The 20,966-nt window shown below is 63.1% G+C and overlaps 2 protein-coding genes and 1 pseudogene across 2 annotated transcripts; 2 read left to right on the top strand and 1 right to left on the bottom strand.

Annotated features, from left to right (window-relative positions):
- The first annotated feature begins 262 nt into the window (after positions 1-262).
- Positions 263-10,851, top strand: GCK (glucokinase). The gene is made up of 10 exons (XM_032874938.1): positions 263-295; positions 4,133-4,295; positions 4,443-4,597; positions 5,567-5,686; positions 6,723-6,818; positions 6,974-7,073; positions 8,581-8,764; positions 9,604-9,759; positions 10,191-10,424; positions 10,594-10,851. Exons 1-10 carry the CDS (start codon positions 263-265, stop codon positions 10,736-10,738), a joined length of 1,386 nt encoding a protein of 461 aa, XP_032730829.1. The 3' UTR covers positions 10,739-10,851.
- Positions 10,852-13,392: 2,541 nt separating this feature from the next.
- On the top strand, positions 13,393-15,493 carry MYL7 (myosin light chain 7). Its single transcript, XM_032875061.1, has 7 exons — positions 13,393-13,519; positions 13,756-13,869; positions 14,062-14,137; positions 14,454-14,558; positions 14,902-14,980; positions 15,095-15,143; positions 15,326-15,493. The coding sequence occupies exons 1-7, from the start codon at positions 13,517-13,519 to the stop codon at positions 15,425-15,427; spliced, it is 528 nt and encodes a 175-aa protein (XP_032730952.1). The 5' UTR covers positions 13,393-13,516; the 3' UTR covers positions 15,428-15,493.
- Positions 15,494-17,701: 2,208 nt separating this feature from the next.
- LOC116877890 lies at positions 17,702-19,405 on the bottom strand (annotated as a pseudogene).
- Between the last annotated feature and the right edge of the window lie 1,561 nt (positions 19,406-20,966).

A 20,966-nucleotide genomic window follows, 5' to 3' on the forward strand; every position in this document is an offset into this window, starting at 1 on the left:
GCCCTGGTCAGCTCTGACCCCACGCAGGTCCCCTTTGCCCTTCGGCCCCGCCTGACCCGGCGGCAGCGAGGGCATATTTCAGCGGCTGAGGGCTGGGCGCTCTTTGCAGAAGCCCCGGGCGGCCTGCTGAGGGCAGTTGTGTGACGAGGGGCCCTCACTTGCCCAGGGGGCCTTGGGCTCCAGGCTGCAGCCTAGCCGTGCACCTCAGCAGACAGGGGTGTCCCCACCTCCCCTAATACCTACCTCGTGGCCCCTCGGAGAGATGGCGACAGATGCCCAGACAGCCTTGAGTCTGGTAAGGACCATCCCAGGGTGGGGCACTATGCTTCCTCCCAGGCACACGGGGTGCTCAGTTTGGCGCTGGAGCCCTGGAAGGAGGCATCCAGGCTAAGGGGCAGCGGTGTCGGTCCCCGAGCCCCTCCCCATGGCCCCCTCCTGACACGCACGGTATAGACTCTCCAAAAGGGGTCTGCAGGGATGGTGCCTTCTAGGGAACTTGCTCGTGGGGCTACCAAGGCCAGACTGTCCCGAGTTCGGGCCTCACAGGCCCTCTGCCCCTTGGTACCCATCTCCCCTCGGCTAACGGTCGTCTAGACACACTGAGACCAGGCTCCCGGTTTGCCCGCCCCACCCACCCCACCTCAGGGAGTGGAACCTCTCTGGGGGCCCAAGCATCCGTGTGTACACAGTCCTTACAGACCCGGGCCTGGACACGGTCGTCCGGTATCCAGGCTGGAAGCAGTGGGAGGGGTCAGGCTATTTGGATGGGGATGATGGGGATGGCATCGGGAGCATGCCTGCTCCCTGAATACAGCATTCATTGCTTTGGGACGTCCTCCCTAGGACTCAGAGCAGAAGGCAGGATACTTAGGGGTCCCTCTTCATAACAGATGAGGACACTGAGGGGAAGGCCCGAAGGTGCTTTCTGCCCCAGCACAGTCTTGGGCGGCCGGCCTGTATGGAGCCGTGGGCCCCTGAGGACCAAGGGATGAGGTCCCTGTGGAAACGCTGGGAGGACCTATGTTCCAGTGCCTGTCCCAGCGCTGCGGGGCCAGTGTGAGCCTGTCGTGGGTCCAGCGGCAGCCTGACTCTGAGGCTTCTGGGAACCCGGATGGCTGTGGACACACAGTGGGTGACCCTGGGGCTGTTGCCCACATGTTCCTGGGGTAAAGGATGCCCGGTCCAGGAGAACCAGGTGGGGGAGCCCCTACGTCAGGGAGCACTGGGCAGCCTGCCTGGAACCTGGGGGAGACAATCAGGCAAGAGAACCCCGCCCATCTTTGGATGTAGCCATGAGCCCCAACGATGTGTCCTGTGACCTCCTGGCAAGTGGGTGTGGGGAGGGGTTACGGGAAGAAGGGGGGATAGGCTCTGAGCTTTGTTCCCCCAAGGCCTGGCCGGGGGGAGGGGAGCAGGGAACTTCTCAGGGCTACTCGGGCAGCACCCTGCCCTCCCAGGCCACCCAGGCAGGTCCTTTCGGCCAGCTCGACTGACAGCAGCATGACACTCCCAGGAGACTTATGTGGCTGGCCTCAGGCCCTGAGACGGGGCAGAAGGCAGCCCGGTGGGGTGGGGAGGTGGGGTCGGAGCTGGCGCCAAGGTGCAAAACCAGGTCCGAGCCTCGTGGCACTGTGGGCTAGAGAAGGCAGACCAGAGTGCCCAGCTCTCTCACCGTAAGAAAGGGGGCTCCGACAGCACCTGCATCCCGGGGTGGTTACTTATGGTAAGGGAAAACCGGGGGTGCCCCGAGCAGTGCCTGGCACCCGGGGCCTGCTCCTGTGGATGTTTCAAGGGCTCTGTGAGGCAGACTCCCATCCCATGACTTGAACCCCACCCATGTCCCCCAGACACATGGCCCTGGGGCTGAGGGGGCTGCACAGGTCAGAGCCCCGTCCTCGCACGGTTGCACGCTGACAAGCTGCACAGGAGGCCCCGACACACGAGAGGAGGAGGCTTGTCCCCAGCCCGGACGGCACTCCTCACTGCGGGAGGCAAGGGTGCAGGAGGCCAGTGTCAGCCTGGGCCACTAGAGGAACCTCCCAGACCTGGTGTCCCCTGCACAGCCCCCCATGGCCAGGGACGGGCTCCCCGCCACCCCCTGCCCAGGTGGGTGGCCTGCCCACAGCCCCAGCGAGAACGCAGAGCTGCTTTTGCAGAAACACTGCCCAAACCGGTTTTGTCTGTACAGTGTCTCTATTTCAATGTCGGTAGCAAACTCAAGCTTTTGAGAACATTGTGCAGGACAAGTGGGACCCGCAGCCAGAAGCAGTTATACGGGCGGAATGGAATCGTCTCACCCTTCCAGTCCTTCCACTCCTGTGGTGTCCCGGCAGGGCTGGCACGTCCCCAGGCAGATGTGGGGTCCTCCTGAGTCCCAGCACTGCGAGCCCTTACATGCTTCCGGGACCCTTCCCATAGAACGAGTCCTTGGAGAGAAACAGTTAGGTTTAGGAAATTAAATGTTGCCCTTTGACCTGGTGGTTTGACTTCCTGTGATTTCTGGGGTTCCACAGAAGGGTCTCTGGGGCCTGGGAGCCGGTAGAGGGGGTTTTCACCCACTGGCAGTGGCAAGGACCCACGGTGGGCCTGGACACAGAGGGCGAAGCCTTTGGCCTAGAGCCCCTCATGAGTCTCGGGTCACTGCCACCAAGAGGGCAGCCACAGCAACTGGGCGGGGCCTGAGGCTGGACGTCACGCCGTCTGCATGGCTCTTGGGGAGAGTCTGTGCTGTCTTACATGCCGTCCCTCCGGACAGTTCTTTCCCCGTCGAGATGCCCAGCAGCCTCTCGGGGCCCTCAGACAGCAGGTCCCCTGTGCTCAGCTGGGTGCAGGCTACGAGGCACAGCTCCCAGGAGGCTTCTGCAAGCCTGGGCTCTTCTCGAAGCCGATGCGGCCACCTCTTCCCAGTGAACCGAGATGGCCAGCGTGCGCAGGGCGTGGCACATTAGCAGAATTCCGCGAATGTCAATGTCTCTACTCCTTGCTGGTAAATTTTACATTTGAAAGCTTGGAAAAGACGACAGAGGGGGCCAGCCTGTGGCCATGGGCCCCTGAGAATGGCCTGGATTGCTCCACCAAGGAGAAGGGTGTCCCAGGGCTGTGCCCCCACTGGGGCCCAGAGCTGCAGACTGGCTTGGCAAACACTGGTGTCTGGTTCTGTGTGTTCTGTCCGTGACGGTCAGCCCCATCCCTTTGTGACCTTCCTTGGGTTTAAACTTTAAGTGCAGGAACATGGTCCCTAAGGAAGGACCTGTATCTTAGGAATGCTGACGGCTGCAGGGAAGTGGCTTAGAACCTGGCTTAACTCCGGCTTCCACTGGCTCATGTTTGCTCCCACAAGCAGCACGTGGAGGCGGGAGGGCCCAGAGCTGGCCAGTGCGTCAGGGCCAGGCTGCTCTGCCCCTCTCCATCATCCCTCCCTACTGACAGCCCAGACTCCTCATTGTCACAGGACAGCTACTGCGGTGCCAGCCATCACACCCACCGCACTCGTACTCTGCTGTGTTCACAGTTACAGGGGCACTGACCTTCCAGGGAAGAGAAGGTCCTGCTAAAATCAGAGTTCTCTTTCCCTGTCATTGGTCAGAACTGGGCCACGTGCCCGGCAAGAAACCAGATCACCAGCAAAAGGGCGCAGGATGGCTGTGCTTGGCTTGGCCAGGTCGTGGGCTGTCCCCTGGGCTGGGGAGGGGCTGCCTTTCTCAAACAGGCTCCATTTGCGCACAGTGGCCCACACTCCCTCGGCATTAATTCTGGCAGGAGAATGACCCGATCTCTGTGACAGGCCAGCTACCCGCTGGCCTCCAGACAGGATCTTCCCGCTCCGTCTCACCCACTCTCCTGGTCAGCGTGGCAGGCACCCCACAGTGGGCGTCTGAGCTGCGGGGAGGGGCTGCCGCATCTGCCGCTGCCCCTCCCAGTCCAGCATGCCTCGGGCCACACGTGATTTGGGGCTGCCCTTGGAGCTCTGCCATTCTAGGTTTTCGGCTGGTTCACGGGGAATTCGAACAGAGGGGTCACCTCGGACCCAGGGCCAGGGCGCAAAGGAGACCCCGGTGTGCGTGGGGCCCCGTGAGTCGGGGCATCCAGGCCCCGGCCCCACGTGGCTGCCCCCCCGCCCCGCCCCCCACAGGCCGAGCAGATCCTGGCGGACTTCCAGCTGCAGGAGGCGGACCTGAAGAAGGTGATGCGGCGGATGCAGACGGAGATGGCTCGGGGCCTGCGGCTGCAGACCCACGAGGAGGCCAGCGTGAAGATGCTGCCTACCTACGTGCGCTCCACCCCGGAGGGCTCAGGTTGGCCGGTGGCGGGCAGGGAGGGCCCCGGGCCTTGCTTACGGCTCGGACCTCTGATGCCCCTACTCCCTCTCTCCTTCTCTCCCTGGACTTGGGGTCCTGCCGGCCAGAGCCCCAAGGCTGATGCCCATCTCCCTGTGGCTGCAGAAGTCGGGGACTTCCTCTCCCTGGACCTGGGCGGCACCAACTTCAGGGTGATGCTGGTGAAGGTGGGGGAGGGCGCGGAGGGGCAGTGGAGCGTGACGACCAAGCACCAGATGTACTCCATCCCCGAGGACGCCATGACCGGCACCGCGGAGATGGTGAGCAGCCGGGCTGGGGCCGGGGGCCGGGGGCTGTGGGCCGGGGGGCCGGGGTCAAGTCTGCACAGGATCTCTGAGCTCACAGTCCTGGTGGGAGGGCCCACCTATCTACCAGGGCCAGGGGCACCCATGGGCAGGACAGCCAACCAGCCTCAGAGGGCCCAGGGAGGCAGCTGGCCCCAGTAGGTCACCTCCCTGCTCCGTTTCCCAGAAGGCTCAGACGTGTGACAGGGCGGCGGAGAGAACATGCTGGTCCAAGCAGCCCGGGCGCCCTGACTTCTCCCCGTGTGCCCCCCCCACCTGCTACCAGCAGGGACACCAAGTGGGGTGACTGCAGTCATAATGTCTGCCCAGGCGGGAATGCTACCCTGTCCGTGGGGAGGGCTCAGGAGAGGGTACAGAGGTACAGAAGTACCATGACCTGGGGAGGTGGGCAGAGGCAGAACCCATCCCCTGGGGACCAGGGTTTCAAGGCAGGAGTCCCGGGACAGCCTGGTCTTTGCCACACCCCTGCATGCAGTCGGACTGGCCATGAAGCAGCAGGGCTGTTGTGGATGGTGCAGCCAAGCAGGGAGCGTGGACAATCAGCAGGGTGCGGAGGAGTACCCGGGGCTGGGGCCAGGCCCACAGGAGCAGGGTAGGGGCCAGTCCCCAGCAGGACCGGGCGTGGGCAGCCGGGACACTTGGAGGCAGCGAAGGCCACTCTGGGTGGTAGAGACAGAAATCCGAGAAGAGATGGCCACAGCTGTGCCTCTGTCCTAAGTCTGTGGCTGGACGTCACGAGGCCCAGTGGGAGGGACAGGCCGACAGCGCACAGCTTGGCTGGGGACCAGGCCGGTCCTGGAGTCGCGCTGTCCCAGCGGTGACAGCACTCAGGCCGGGGGAGCGGAGGGCAGGCGGGGAGGCCGTGCTCTCCTGGGGCCCACGTGGGTGCTGCGGCCAACGGCCTGCTCGGGGCCTGTCTCCCAGCTGTTCGACTACATCTCCGAGTGCATCTCCGACTTCCTGGACAAGCATCAGATGAAGCACAAGAAACTGCCCTTGGGTTTCACGTTCTCCTTCCCCGTGAGGCATGAAGACATCGACAAGGTGGGGCCAGGTCGGGGGTGGGGGGTGGACGCGTTCCCCAGAGAAAGACGCCCCGGGAACTCCCCGAGGTTTCAGATGAAGCCCCGTGTTGGGAAAGAGCTTCGCCCTCAACCTGTGGCTCTGTCACTGACCTGTTGTGCGACTTTGGGGACAGATCCGGCTGGTTCTGTTTGCCTGAACCAAAGAGCCCCTGAGGCCAGCAGAATTGTCCCCTGCTGCAGATTGGGCACAGGCGAGCGAGCGGGAGGAGGGCGCTGGAAGGCAGCCGTGTGATGCTGGGCCACCAGCGTGGGCGGCAGGACTGGGCTGGGCCAAGGCTCTACCCGCCACCGTCCTCCCCCCCACAGACACACACACACACACACACACACACACAGCGACATACGCGCGCACACGTGCACATTATCCACGCACACGATATGCAGAAGTCAGCCGCACACGCACCTGTACGTACACACGGGTCAATCACATATACACGTCTACCCGTCACGTCTACATGTAAGGACACATGCGTGCACCATACACACATGTGCACACGCCAAGGCCATGTGTGTACGCGATGAGCACACACACATGCGTTTATGTGTGTACACACATCAGTTACACACGTGTGTGAATTACACACACACGTCTATGCACATCAACTGTGAACGCACACGACACACACACGACCTCTCGGAGAGACAGCCAGTGCAGGGCTCCTTGTTTCTCCACGGCCGGGCCACACAGCGCATGAAGGGCAGCAGGGGCCGGCTGCGCAGGGGCCCAGGGAGACCCTCCAGGAAGGGGTGACGCCACTGTGCCTTACTGTCTTCCCCTTGGGTGTACTGCAGGGGAGGGACCCCAGCCTTATACAGGCGGCTGTCTGGACCTCGTCCTCACTCTGGGTGATGCCCCGGGCTTTCCCCTGGAACCGCTCACGTGGGCTAGAGGCCAGCCCCGCAGGAACAGACGTATTCAGAGTCGCCTCCGCCACTTCTCAAAGCCACAGTCCAGCTGAGCGGAACGCCTCACCCTGCCCCTCCTCTCCCCTCAGGGCATCCTCCTCAATTGGACCAAGGGCTTCAAGGCCTCCGGAGCAGAAGGGAACAACATCGTGGGGCTCCTCCGTGACGCCATCAAACGGAGAGGGGTGAGGCACCCCATGACTGCCCTCAGAACCCCCCTCCCCTCTAGTCACGATGCCAGGGACAGCCTCCTGGGTGACTGTCCCCTCGCCGGACGAGCCTAGAGCAGCCCGAGCCAACACCCCAGCCCAATCACTGTTGCCTCTGGGCCTCTTGGCAGGACTTCGAAATGGACGTGGTAGCAATGGTCAACGACACAGTGGCCACCATGATCTCCTGCTACTACGAAGACCGCCGGTGTGAGGTCGGCATGATTGTGGGTAAGGACTCACGCGCGACTCTGTCGGGGGCTGGCAGGACACAGCCTCGGCCCGCCTTTATCCCCGGCCTTGAGGCGTGAGGGCCGAAAGTCCTGGGCCATGGGTGATGGTCAGAGCAGGGCTCCAGTGCCTGGTGTGGACGGCACAGGTGGCAGGATGTGGGGTAGTCTTGGGGAGAGGCGGGGGCGTCCTGACTGTGGCTAGTATATCAAACACTCACAAGTCCCGGCATCAGAGGACACCCTTGCTAAGGTCCGTGGGGCCCATCGAGATTTAACTACATTCCCCTCGCTGGTAAAATTGACCAAACCGGACAGATGTGTCCCCGTGGAAGAGGAGAAGCATACGTGACATCGTCTCCTCCTAGACGGTGTTCCTGTCCCCGTCCGAAGTGAAGGCCAGGAAGGGAGCAGCACCGGCCCCTGCAGGCCTCAGCCCTTCCCAGGAGCTCTTGAGGGTCCGGAGTGGGCACTGAGCGCGGCTACCGTCTGGTCTGTCATGCCCGGGCGTGCAGCTGCTGACTCCGGGCTCTGGCTCCCCGGAAAGTCAGTGGCGAAGTCATTTGCCCCACGGGGCCCCCGAGAGCTGGCCCTCACAAACCCGTCTCCCACAGCACCCACTGGCCTCGCGCCGTCCTCCTCTCACTGCTCACATCTCCTCGTTCCATGTTCGACTTTCCGACGGAAAGCCGTCTCCGAGTCCACCGCCTAAATGTGAGTGGCAAGAGCCCGCTTCCCAGCGGTCCCCTTCAGAGCTGCCCGGGGCAGCTGTCGGGCCGCAGCTCCCCGAGACACCCTGTCTTGGTGTGTGGGCTCTGCAGCCCCTGCCTCGGGCACAGCCCCACCGGAGCAGGGATGGCCGAGGCTGGCCTGGGCTCACCTGTGCCCTGCACTCACTCTGCTCAGTGCTTAGAAACAGGATAATAACCAAGATCCCAAAAATGGGCGAATGTCCATCAAAGTCTGGATTTCTGGGGTTTTCACACACACACACACACACACACACACACACACACACCAAAAAACCTGGACGGCCGGGCATCCCTGGACCCGCAGTGTGCAACGGACTCTGTCAATTCCAATGCCCCCCAAAACAGGGCCCAGGACAGAAGCTCAAGCACATGCATGTGAAGGGCCAAGAAACAAGGCTGCTGCATAACCGAGATAAAACCACGCACATCTGTAGTTGGCAAAGCACCTCGCCCCGTTTTGCTCTGTCCTCCCAAGCACCCGGGTAATAAGGGGTTACCGTCCCCTACTGGGGATGAGGAACAGCCCAGAGGGATGGGCTCATTGACCGGGAGGTCACACAGCAACCGAACTGCCTTCCCACTCTGCCAGGCCAGGCAGTGGTGGGTGTGACAGCAGGGAAGCCGGGAAGCCAGGGCCATAGAGGGCTCTGCGGGGGTGTAGGTGGAGAGACTCAGGAGAGGTGGGCGCCCAGGACTGCACCTGCTCCCCCTGCTCCCCCACCCCTCACCCCTGCGGCCCGGCCCCGGCCCCCACAGGCACAGGCTGTAACGCCTGCTACATGGAGGAGATGCAGAACGTGGAGCTCGTGGAAGGGGACGAGGGCCGCATGTGCGTCAACACTGAGTGGGGCGCCTTCGGGGACTCCGGGGAGCTGGACGAGTTCCTGCTGGAGTATGACCGTGTGGTGGACGAGAACTCCCTGAACCCCGGCCAGCAGCTGTAAGGACCACCCCGCGCGGCTCCCCCTCCCGCCTGGCTCAGGCAGGCAGATAACGGGCTTGTTTCTAAACGGCTCTGGGGAAAAGCAAATGACAATCCTTTCTCAAGAGCTGGTGCCTCCCCCTCGCGCTAAGCGCCCCTGTGAACCCGGCACAGGTAAGTTTGGTCCCCAGAAAGAGGGTCTGTGGGTCGGTGGGCCGGGATCACGGGTCAGGTGGCCCAGCCGGTGACCACTGCGGAGGGAGGCTGTGACACCCCCAGTCAGTGCTCACAGCGTTTAGCCCAGAGCTCCCCGGAGTAGACACCTGTCCCCGGTCACGGCTCCGTGAAATGCTGCGGGCTGGTCCGAATGGTTTGAGAACCTGCCCCGGGAAGCTCCTCCCGGTCCCGCGAGCCTAAGGAGCCCTGTAGCCGCTCATGCCTTCGTGCGCTCTGGCCGCTCCGCTGGGCCGGTGGGATTCCAAGCGCATAGAGACGAAGACGCAGGGCACGCTTCTGCCCCCTCGGCGGACTCCAGGGGCCCAGGGCCCCAGCAGGCACCAGCCCCTCTGAGCCTGAGCTCCCCGCTCCGGGCAGGTCAAGGAGAACAGCACCCACCCCGCGGCCGTGGGAGGATGGCGTGGGCTGGGCGCGGGGCCCCGGGAGGAAGGCAGCAGCCTGGACCGCCGCCCCGAAGTAGGGCAGGGTTGGTACCGAGGCCCCGGAGCGCTTCCTAATCTTGAGTCCTGCTTGACATAAACGAGAGTAGGCGCGCACCGGGTCTGGAAGCGGGGTGTCCCAGTGCCCTACCTGGAGTCCTCGTGGCTGCGCGTGGGGTGACCCGGCCGCCCTCTGTGCAGGTACGAGAAGCTCATCGGCGGCAAGTACATGGGCGAGCTGGTGCGGCTTGTGCTGCTCAAACTCGTGGACGAAAACCTGCTTTTCCGCGGGGAGGCCTCGGAACAGCTGCGCACGCGCGGCGCCTTCGAGACCCGCTTCGTGTCACAGGTGGAGAGGTGCGCTGGGCGCGCGGGGCGAGGGGCAGCGCCGAGGCGTGGGCGGGGCCCCTGGGTCCGGGCGAGGGTCCGGGGCTGCGCGTGGCCCGCAGGGGAGCATGCACCCGGGCCCAGGGCACAGCTCACGCGTCCCCTCGGTGGCTCCCCACCGCCGTGGAGATCGTCCCACTTCCTCCACGCGCCAGCCCCGAGGCGCGCCAGGGTCGCCCACGTTAGAGCGGAGGGCTTGGGCTTCGAGCGAGGCACAGTGACCGGTAACTGGGGTCCTGGGCGGAATCGGACCCGCTCCCTTGCGGAGTCTGAGCCCTGCCTTCGCCTGGGTGAGGTGGGCAGGGGGAGCGGAGGAGGCCGCCGCCATCGGGGTCGGGGTCGAGAGACCCCTGGCCCCGGGGCCGAGAGACCCTCCAGCGACACCCCCCTTCCCCCCGCAGTGACTCGGGGGACCGCAAGCAGATCTATAACATCCTGAGCACGCTGGGGCTGCGGCCCTCGGCCACCGACTGCGACATCGTGCGCCGCGCCTGCGAGAGCGTGTCCACGCGCGCCGCGCACATGTGCGCCGCGGGGCTGGCGGGCGTCATCAACCGCATGCGCGAGAGCCGCAGCGAGGACGTGATGCGCATCACCGTGGGCGTGGACGGCTCGGTGTACAAGCTGCATCCCAGGTGAGACCCCGCGGTCGGTCCGCGGCCCCGCATGAGCCTTGGGCGGAAGGCGAGCGGAACCCCCAGGGTTGTCCCCCGGGCCCCCTGGGCTTACTGCTCCAGCTGCTGTGGGGGTGGGACGGGGGTCTGCGTGCAGGGGGAGGAACGGCAGCCCTGCTTCCCCTGCCAGCTTCAAGGAGAGGTTCCATGCCAGCGTGCGCAGGCTGACGCCCAGCTGCGAGATCACCTTCATCGAGTCGGAGGAGGGCAGTGGCCGGGGCGCGGCCCTGATCTCCGCGGTGGCCTGCAAGAAGGCCTGCATGCTGGGCCAGTGACTGCGGAGGCCACCAGGCAAGGAGGAGGCAGTGGCTCGCTGGACCTGGGCCCCAGGGGATGTGCTCCCCACGGATGCCCCCACCCTCACCCAGGAAAGAGGTCTCTCTTTGTGAGGACCGTGGACACCTCCCATCCCCACTGCCTCCCCAAAAGATGGGGAAAGGCCCATGGGGGATTTCGGGGCCACCGGGGAGGCCTCTTGTCTCAGAGGCGGTTGGTGGGACAGCCCCTTGCCCTAACTGGGTTTTGAGCTGAGGTGAGCAGGCATGGAGACCCCAAAAAGTCCTTCACCTGTGTGATGGGAATCAAGGACCCGGAAGGGAGTCGCTCATTCAAGACTTGGCTGCATGTCCACACTGCCTCCTCTTGGAGCCTTCAGCCTGACCCAGCCTCGCCCGGGGCCTGCTCTGGACGCCCCCCTCTCCTGCCTGGGAACTCAACCCACTGGGGAGGCAGCTGACCTGGCCAGATCTAGAGTGAGGTTCCACAAGGGGCCAGAGGCTGCCAGCACCCAGGCCTGGCTGTCTGCATGCCTGCTGGGGACCGGGAAATGGGAGAGGACCAGCTCCACCCTGGAGGCTGCTTGTACCCCGAGGCCTGGAGATGGTGGCCTTGCTGCTCTCCTGCCACCATCCATGAGTGGTTTGTGGCTCTGGGATGGACCCTTCCAGGTGGTGCAGGACACAGAGCCCCTATAGCCCCTGTGTGCCCAGAGGGACCCAGGATGAGGAGGACCTCTCCCCTCTCACCCCCGAGCAGGCCTGGGAGCACCTCCGTGATGGGGTCCTGGGCTCCCACAGGGCTGACGGGGAAAGAGAGATCAGCACTCCGCACGCAAGGGGCCACCCAGGCTTCTCTTTTCTCACCAGACCTCTGTGTGCCACACCAAGCTCCCACACCCAACCTGTGACTGTGTGGCTTTTTTAATTAAACGTTTTAAAAGTTTAGAACATGGCGTTGACCAGTGTCCTTTGATCTTTGGGCATAAGGGCAGGGGGACAATATGGAAACATGGCCACATGTGCACAGACGTTCCACAAGCCTCGGTGTCTGGAAACTCACCATGCCCTCCAGCCAGCTGTGCTGGGGAATGTGAAGGGACACACTGGGCTGTCGGAACAGAGGTGGCCTCAGCGGGAGGGTGGTTGGACACACCGGCTTGGTCTGGCCCCTGGCTGGCCGTCTGCAGGATGTGCGTGGGGACCCGCAGGCTCTGATTGCCTCTGGGAGCGCCTGGGAAGGAGTTAGGGGCCCGGGTGCTGCTCTGGGAGGTGGGACAGGGCTGGTCTCCGCCGGGGCCCCCTGGAGCCACTTGGGTTGTGACAGTGATGGGAGGAGAGGAGGGTGATTGCCGAGGTCCTTCCAGGGGCTCCTGGGCGACGTGCCTGCTCTGAGTTAGCTGGGCCAGGCCTGGCGCCCTCTCTCAGCTATGCCCCGTTACATGTCACGTTGTGGGGTTAGACCATACCCGCTCTGCGATGAGAGGAACCACAGACCTGCAGTGACTGTTTGATTCGGAGCTCACCCCAGAGCCGTGGCTTTGAGACGTTCTCTGGTTTTTCCGGGTGTCCTGTGGGGGATCGGGGCAGATCGTCTTAGGTCTCCTGAATCTCGGTTATGCACTGGGATGTCGCGCAAGGGTCCGGTTACTGCACAGCAGTCCTTCGGTCTCGGCATCCGTGTTGGACCCCATGTCGACGTAAGCTACTTCTTAAGCTCTTTTCCTTGCCGTTCGGAGGCTGCTCTTGATTTTTTAAGTTCCCTTTGACGATAGGTTATATATTTTACGGATTTCATTTCCGGAGAGGGAAGGAGGTATCGTCAAACTCTTTTTGTTGCACAAAAGAGGCCTGGGGTCTCATGGACCACCCAAGCGCCTGCTCTACCAGCTGGCCTCTGCACTGTCCCCCCCAGGGGCAGGGCGCAGTTGCAAAGAGCCCAGTTCCAGGGGAGGGAGGACAGCCAGTGGGCCCTCTCCTCTGCTCCGGGTTCCAGAGGGCAGCCAGGGGCCCATGACGTCTGTTCTAGAAGGTCCCCAGCCCCCAGCCCTTCTCGGGGCCCTAAAGGAGCAGGCAGGCCTGCAGCAGAGTGGGATGAGCCCGGGACCCGCATGGAGCCTCACATGAAGGACTCAAGACCACTTTCTTGGGGGTCCCAGGGGATGCTTGGGGCACAGGTCAAGCACCGTGTTCCAAACGTGCCTCGCACACAGGTTCATTTGGGGTCACAGCCAGCTCAGGGCTGCCTTCTGTCCTCCGTCAGAGGGGCCAGAGGCCAGGGCCACCGTCCACCCAAAGTCTGGGAATCCCTGGGGGTCTCAGGCCAGAGACCATCCTCAGAAATACCCATTGCCCTTCCCAAGCCCAGTAGAGGCCTCAGGCCAGTCTTCCGCACGCTGTCCTCTTGGATGGGGCAGGTTCTAGACTGGACCTGCAGGAGGGACAGTCAGGTGGGGGTAATACGGGAGACTTCTCATTCGGAGCGATACCTCATTCAGCACCCAGAGCGGCGGAGAGCTGTGAGCCTGTGAGCTCTGCCCTTGGGAGCCGTTGCTGCTGGATGGGTGGATGTCTGGATTTTAGACATCAGGGGGCCCGAAGGTCACCAGGAACATGGCTGGAATCTGCCTGGGGCCCTGTCTTTCCCCAGCTCAGGCAGGGCTGCCAAGTTTGGGCTTGTCCTCTCTTCCTGTCCTTATTTGGCGCTCCAGGTGATAAGACTGAAACGTAAAAGGGGCTGGGGGCCCCTTGCAGCAAGCCGGCTGCCACGGAGAGAGGATGGTGAGTGCCGGGGGATAGCCAGAGGCCAGCAGGCTCCCAGGTGTTGTCCGGTAGGCTGGGGGAAGATAGCTGGTGACATCTCTCCTCGCGATGGGCCTGGAGAGGGGGTCTCCAGAGGCGGGAAGAGGAGCCGGGCCTAGGAGTGCTCTCCCGGCAGTGCTTGGGAGGTGTGCGTGGGAAGGGAGGAGTATTTGGGGAGCCGGGGAAAGGGCCCCTCCCCACCTACAGTGTTGCAGGCCAGCAGGAAGGCGGGGACCCGGGGCAAGGCCGCGGCCACCAAGCAGGCCCAGCGAGGCTCTTCCAATGTGTTCTCCATGTTTGAGCAAGCCCAGATCCAGGAGTTCAAGGAAGTGAGTGCCCCCACCCCAGCAGCCTGGCACCAGTCCTGACACCCACCCTGCCTCTACCCCCTCTTCTCGGTACTCAGTACTCGGTCGTCCCGGCCCCTCCCAGTCCGTCCACCCTCCAGGACCCCTCCCCGCCTCCGGCCTTCCCGGGGAGGGGGCTGTTCCCTCTGAAGGACGGTGCCCTCCACCGCCCAGGCCTTCAGCTGCATCGACCAGAACCGTGACGGCATCATCTGTAAGTCAGACCTTCGGGAGACCTACTCCCAGCTCGGTGAGTGCTTTCACCTTCCCCTGCTGGCAGAGGAGGGGGCGGCTGCTCACACCAGGGGAGTGGCTCGGGCTCAGGGGGCTGGTGGGAGCCCCACTGAGAAAGCACAGGCCCCCTGGCCAGGCAGCGCCCTCCTCCGTCCTTCCCTGCTCCCACCTCCCTCCCACTCAGTCGGCTTGCACACACCTCCCCTGCACTGGCCACAGCCCCCCATTGCTTCATGCTTCTCCCCGGTCTGTGGCAGGGGAGGAGGGGGGCCGGCCTGGGCGGGCAGGGAGGCTGGCCGGCCCGTGTCCATCCCGTGCCCCGCTGCCGCCAGGGAAGGTGAGCGTTCCGGAAGAGGAGCTGGACGCCATGCTGCAGGAGGGGAAGGGCCCCATCAACTTCACCGTCTTCCTCACGCTCTTCGGGGAGAAGCTGAACGGTCAGCCCGGCGGGGTTGGGTCTCCCTGCCTGGAAGCTGCCTGAGCCCCTCCCGAGCCCCACCCAGGCCTCGACTGGACTCTCCCTGGCCCAGGCCCACCCAGGGCCCATGGAGCTCTCCCCTGCCTCCCCGACCCGTGGGCACCGGTCACCCCGACCCCCCAGTCAGCCTCACTCCCAAGTCCCAAATCCCGGTCTCCTGGCCAGGCTGCCCAAGGGGAGGTGGTCCTAGCCTCTCCTCTCCTGGGACGGGACAGGCCTCTTGCACCCCGGGGGCCTCCTGGGTGGGGGCTGGGAGGCCAGGGGCACCAGTGCTCACCTGCTCCCCCCGCCCGGGCTCCCAGGGACGGACCCCGAGGAAGCCATCCTGAGTGCCTTCCGCATGTTCGACCCCAATGGCAAGGGTGTGGTGAACAAGGATGAGTAAGTGTGTGAGAAGGGGCACAGAATCTGCAGGGGGACCCGGTGGAGGGCGGCCACCTGGGCCGTGGGAGCCTTCATAGCCCCCCGACCAGGCCAGACTTTGGCTCTCCCCAGGTTCAAGCAGCTTCTCCTGACCCAGGCAGACAAGTTCTCTCTGGCTGAGGTGAGGATTCTGGTTCCTTCGAGGCCCTCCCCTCCCCTTCACAGGGCTCTTAGCCGCAGGGCACTGGGCTGGGAGTCAGTGGGGGAGGGTCTGGGGTCACAGGTCTCCCTTGGGTCACGAGTCACCCCTGCTGGCCACCGCAGGCCCCCCAGCCCGTCTGCCTCTGACCACACCCCCCCCAGGTGGAGCAGATGTTTGCCCTGACGCCCATGGACCTGGCGGGGGACATCGACTACAAGTCTCTGTGCTACATCATCACCCACGGGGACGAGAAGGAGGAGTGAGCTCGGCGCAGCTGCGACTCAGGGCCGGCCCTTAGGGACACCACAATAAATGCTGTTTCCCAATCACACCTGCAGTAGTGGCCTGTCTGGGACGGATGGGGTGGGGGCCAGCAGGGGGAGTGGAGGGACCCAGCCACTCGGTGGCTCAGCTCGGGCCACCTCGGACTGCTCCGCGACGGTGGGCCAGCGTGTGCCCACTTTACAGGAGAGGACACATCTAGGAGACGGACTTCGGGGCTTTGAATGGCCTCCACCAGGCCCGCACCAGCCACATGCGGGCCCTGCGCTCCGCTTCCATTCTGCTAAGGGCCCCGCTGGTGGGCCTCCCTGCACCCGTGTGTGTGTGTGTGTGTGTGTGTGTGTGCGTGTGCACACGCGTGCATGCTGGGCCCCATGTGGAAGATGCAGGAACCCATCCAAAAACACAAACTTACTTCATTTTGGAAATGCAAGCAAGGTACACACCAGAGCACGTGCAGACTTGCACGCTTCCAAAGGAGAGAGGAAAAGGCCGCATGCTTGTGTCTGTCGGTGGCGGAGGGCGTGGGGGTGTGGTAAAGGCTGGAGAGAGGGAGCCTTTCTCTGGAAAGGACTGTTGGTGTCCCATCCCCCCCTCATCTGCAGAAACCAGGGTGTGGAGGGGACTTGGCTTATCTCAGGAAGTGGAGGGCAGCAGGAGGGGAGGAGGGAGAGAGACAGTCCCTTGCACAAAGGCGGACCTCCCCTCCGCCAGCCTGGCTGCAGTCCCTGAGCTGGGAGGTGGGAAGAGCTAGGGAGGGGAACACTTTCCTTCCCTGGAGGCAAGCAAGAGGAAAACCATTTTCACCTGGAGAGGTGTTGGTCTTTGTTTTTATCTGGGACTTGACGATTTTAATTACAACGCCGAGACTTGAAATTCAAAGTTCTAGCACTTTCTCATACTGACTCATGATCACGAAAGTCCTGGAGCTGCCCGAGCAGGGATGGGGTGGGGGGTGGGGGGGCAGGGACACAACCAGGCCAGCTTATGAGCCTCCATTCGCACCTGAGTTCTGCTTGTTCAACGAACTGATTTCAGAAAGTCAGGCATAATTTAAGCCTCTGCAGAGAAATGTGAGACCCAGCGGACCGCTCGCAGGCGTCTTCCATGCAGAGCAGAACCGCTGGTTCTGTGGGGCTTCTGTGACCTCCTCGTCGTCTTTAAGTCGTAGGCGACCAACAAGGCCACAGGTTCCCGTCCCTAGACCTGCGACCACTTTGGTCTCCCCCTTCTCCGCAGAGGAAGCCAGCTTTGCACCTGTGCGGAGAGCAGCCTCCTTCCAGTGTCCCTGAACGGGTCCCTTGACCCTGAACACACGGGTCTGAACTACGGAGGGCCGCTTACGTGCTGACTTCGTCCCGATAAATACGAGACGGCACTACATTCCCTCCTCGTTATGGTGTTCTTGATGCTCTATTTTCCTGGGCTTCCTTTACGGCAAGAACGCTGGGCACGACACACGTAACACAAAATGTGCAGAAACTGACGGCTCGTTATTGGTCCCCTCGGAACTAACGAGTACATAAAATCTGGGTTGTTCTTTTTTTTTTTTTAAGATTTTATTATTTGAGAGAGGGGGAGTGACAGGCAGAGGGAGAAGCAGGCTCCCCACTGAGCAGGAACGCCCCCCCTCCATGCGGGTCTCCAGCCCAGGAGCCCAGGATCATGACCGGAGCAGATGGCAGACGCTTCACCCCGAGCCCCTCAGGTGCCCTGAGTACCTAAAACCTGTGACAGGTGTTCACTGCATATCTGTATGCAGGTCACAATTCTGCTTTCCAAAGTTTTCTTTTCCCACTCCTGCTGTAGTTATCTGGTAAGGTTAATCCTTTCTGCACCCAAACTGCCTGTATTAACTAGTTTGGAGTAAACTGAGAGCCGAGGGTTCATGTGTGGGGGGCCAACGAAAGAGAGAGAAGCGGACAAGGGGAACAGGCCGGGACCGGAGAGAGGCCCGGAGTGCCCGGGATGGTAGCCACCGGCCACCGTGCCTATGGAGCCCTCGAAATGCGCCGTAAGTTGAGATAGGACAATGTCCTGAAGATGTCGTGCAAAAAAGAATGGAAAATATCTCATTGAGGATTTGCACATGGTTCCACGTTGAAAGGACACGCTTTCCAGTGTTGGGCTGAAAACAAGCATCACTGAAACCGGTGACTCCTGTTTCTCCTTCCTCCCTGTGGCTCCGAGGCACCTTCAGGTGCCGTGCATGGCCCTCATTTCTGGCTCCTGTCCCCTGTCCACAGGACGTGCTGTTAGCTGTATGGCCAGCCTGCCGACTCCGGGGCGCCCAGAGGCCAACCCAGGAAACGGGCCAGGCCAGGGCTCTCCGCAAACCCAGCCACCCGAAGCCCGTTCGGCCGGCTTACATCTGCGCGTTCTGCCAAAGCGAGGGAAGGTTTTGTGTCCAGAGCAGAGGCCATACGATCCTGTTCACAGAGGGCCAGGCCTGGGAGTGCGGCCTTGTTGGACACACACCCGAGGGGCCAAGCTCGGGGACCCGGGGTCCCTCGCCACCTGTGCCTCCAAGGGAAACCTTGTTGAAGTGGCATCCAAATCGCCCTGACTTTCCGTTTTCCTGTGAGCCCCGGAAGCCTCGCTGCTGTAAGGACCACTGCCCCCGACCCCTGCCCAGGCAAGGCAGTGGGGCTCCGGGTGCTGGGGTGGCCTCGCCATACTTCATCCACAGCCTGCTAAGGGGAGTCCATGAGGAGGTCTCCGAGCCTCTTGCCCTCACTGGGGCCACGTCTAGAATTGCCCCGGGCTCCCTGGGAGAGCTTCTGACGGCTCCGGCCCCTCCCTCCTCCACCAGGGGCTCACACTCGGGGGCTGCAAGCGAACCACCACCCATCTTCCCCAGTGCCCTGTAGGCCTAGATGCAGAGGCTGACGTCCCCAGAAGCTGCCCAGACCCCGGGGAGAGAGAGACACCCCCCGCCAAGCACTTTTGTTCAGGGAGGCCCCGGAGGCTGTGGGCTTTGGAGTCCCTCACCTGGGCTCTGAGCAGTGGCCGGCAGGGACCCCTGTAAAGGCAAATGCACATTGAAACTAAGACAAAGTTAATACTCCCTGGTCCGAAAAAGGACACAGATTCTCTCCTCCCTTTTCTTAGCGCATTCTCCTTAGAAAGCTCGTCTTTCCCTACCTGTTTTTGCATCCATCCATCAGATGGCTATAGAAGCCTCTGGGCAGCTGTGGAGCCCGGTTAGGGCCCCGAGGAGCCAGAAGCCTCTTCTCCAAGGTTTCCCAGTTTCCGGCCTCACACACAGGGACTCCAGCAAGCCCACCTCTGGCCCGAAAGAGGGGGGGCAACTGTGGCTTGCGTCCGGACAAAGGCAATTAGCAAACCCAGCTCCCTGGAAACACCGCGGATGGGCCGGTCTGGGTGAGAACAGGCGGGATTCCCTATCCCTGGGATCTCTTAGCAGCGGCCAGTGACGAGCACTGAGCTGTGGTTTAATACTTACCCAGTGACTTTTGCCGAAAAGTTCTCTGCATTGGTGGATACCGTTTCCAGCCTCCAGAGCTGCAGGCTCGCTGGAGGGCTGGCCGGGGGGCTTCGGATTTTACCCAGAGACCCCCTCAGCCCTCTGCCCAGGCCCGGGCCCTGTCCCTGCGCCCCAGAGCTGGCGAGCGGGGGCTGTGGCCCACACAGTCCTGCTGCGGCATTCACACCAGGATGGAGCTCGGGACAGGGCGTGAGGAGTCTGCGTAAGCAGCGACTGCAGGTGGCGGGGGCTATTCTGAGGCACCACATGCTCGAGCACCTTGTCCACCGCCACACAGAGCCAGGCCGGTGTGGGCGCCCATCTCCGGGAGCATTCGCAGGCCCACCTGCCGCCAGGTCTCCAGGGGTTGAAAATGAAGACATCCGAATGACACAGCACTTGACGGCACCCAGCGCGCCCTCCCAGCCTCCTCGCGTGAGGGCAGCCCAGAGCAGGTCCCCATGACACTCATTCTGGTTCAGGGCCAGAGGGCTTGGCCATGGGGAAGGGCCGCCGCGACGCTTGATTTCACGTTGCTGATAGATGCGCTGATGGAGGGATGCGTGGGGGCACCAGTGCCCCAGGCGGTCTTGGGGTCCTGTCTGCTCAGAGGACCTGACCGTTTCGGAGCACAAAAGGGCAGGGAGGCAAGGCCAGAGACAAAGACGCCAGTCTCAGGTGGTACGTCCCCTGGAAGCCACAGGTCGTGTGCGCACACCACCCGAGGGAAGTCACAGGGTAGTTACCGGGTCCGGCTGGTCAAGCTTCTGTGTCGCTGCTGCGATCAGAAGGCCCGGCCTATGTCTACACCCGGGAACCCCGGCTGGCTGGGGGCTTGTCGGTCTCAAGCAGCCTGCTGGTTCCGCCCGCCTGCCTCAGAAGCAGAGGCCACCTCACTGAGATGAAGCCCGGGATACAAGCTCACATGAGGGAGAGGCATGGCCCTCCGCCTTCCAGCTGGACACAGACCTCAGTCCCGTGGCCACGTCCACATTTAGGCGAGAAGAGCTAGGGGTCGCCTAGACGCTGTGGGAAATGAGGAATTATTGTTGCTTAAGTTGGAAAGCCACGGGGCGGCTTCTCCCATTCATTCTGACCTTCCATTATAGGAGTTGAGGCTCCCACCAGTCACCACTCACAGACCTCCCAGGGCAGCGTGCGTTGTGATTAGGGACTCCAGGGATGAGGGCCTCTGACGGAGGGCCCAGGCGAGAGGGACCTGAGCCAGAAGGTGCTAGAACAGTCCTGATGGCAGCTGGGGTCGTGGCATCTGAGCCTCCGCCTGGCCTCTGGCCTCCCTGGATTCAGGACCCAACCCAGGCCTCCCCTCCCCGGAAAGCCACCTCCTGAGCCAGGTCGGGGCCGCTCAGCACACCCGGTGTGCCCGGCCCAGCCTGACGTAGGCCAGCCTGGCTTCCCAAGAGCAACGGGGACAGGGTCGCATCCACCTCTAACGCCATGCCTGGCACGCAGCCGGTGCTCAGGGGGATGTGTAGTGAGTGAGCAGGGCGGCGCTAGGAGTCTCCAGACTTCTGGAAGCTGAGACCAGCAGGCTGTAGACCCTGTGAGTCCCCAGAGCCTGCTGCCTGGCGGTTGGTGACCTGCTGCTTCCCTGGCCCTGCCCCCTCGGGGGCGGCTGCAGGAAGGAGACGCCCTGCCAGCTTCTCTCCCCTCCGCCCCCATCCCACTGCACTCTCCCTGCCCTGTCTCCCCCGCCCCAGGGGTCTGGAACAGCCTCTGACCTCCCACTGGCTGCTGGCCCTCCCCTACCGTCTGGGGACCGTCCCCACGGGAGTGTGCTGCTGACACGCAGAGCCACATAGCCCCAAAATAGAACTTTGTCACCCTGGCTTGCCCTGCTTTGCATCAGCAACACCCCCAGCAGTCCTCTCCCTGGACCCCCCCCCCCCCCCCCCTCCCCCCCCCCCCCACCCCCGCCAACACGCACCAAGGCGCTTTGGTCAGCCCAACAGCAGCCACATCCCATTGGCCCTGCCAGGGCTGACTGGTGTGGGCCACCTCAAGTTCCTGCC

This window comes from Lontra canadensis, unplaced genomic scaffold, assembly GCF_010015895.1.
Source record: "Lontra canadensis isolate GAN:19392208 unplaced genomic scaffold, GSC_riverotter_1.0 scaffold54, whole genome shotgun sequence".
Lineage (NCBI taxonomy): Eukaryota > Metazoa > Chordata > Mammalia > Carnivora > Mustelidae > Lontra > Lontra canadensis.

Excerpts from the sequence above, each read along its gene's own strand:
- GCK (XM_032874938.1), top strand. The coding sequence starts at position 263 with ATGGCGACAGATGCCCAGACAGCCTTGAGTCTG. Across the intron at positions 296-4,132 it reads CCCAGACAGCCTTGAGTCTG|GCCGAGCAGATCCTGGCGGA; the intron begins GTAAGGACCATC and ends CGCCCCCCACAG. Across the intron at positions 10,425-10,593 it reads GTGTACAAGCTGCATCCCAG|CTTCAAGGAGAGGTTCCATG; the intron begins GTGAGACCCCGC and ends TTCCCCTGCCAG.
- MYL7 (XM_032875061.1), top strand. Across the intron at positions 13,870-14,061 it reads AGATCCAGGAGTTCAAGGAA|GCCTTCAGCTGCATCGACCA; the intron begins GTGAGTGCCCCC and ends TCCACCGCCCAG. Across the intron at positions 14,981-15,094 it reads GGTGTGGTGAACAAGGATGA|GTTCAAGCAGCTTCTCCTGA; the intron begins GTAAGTGTGTGA and ends GGCTCTCCCCAG.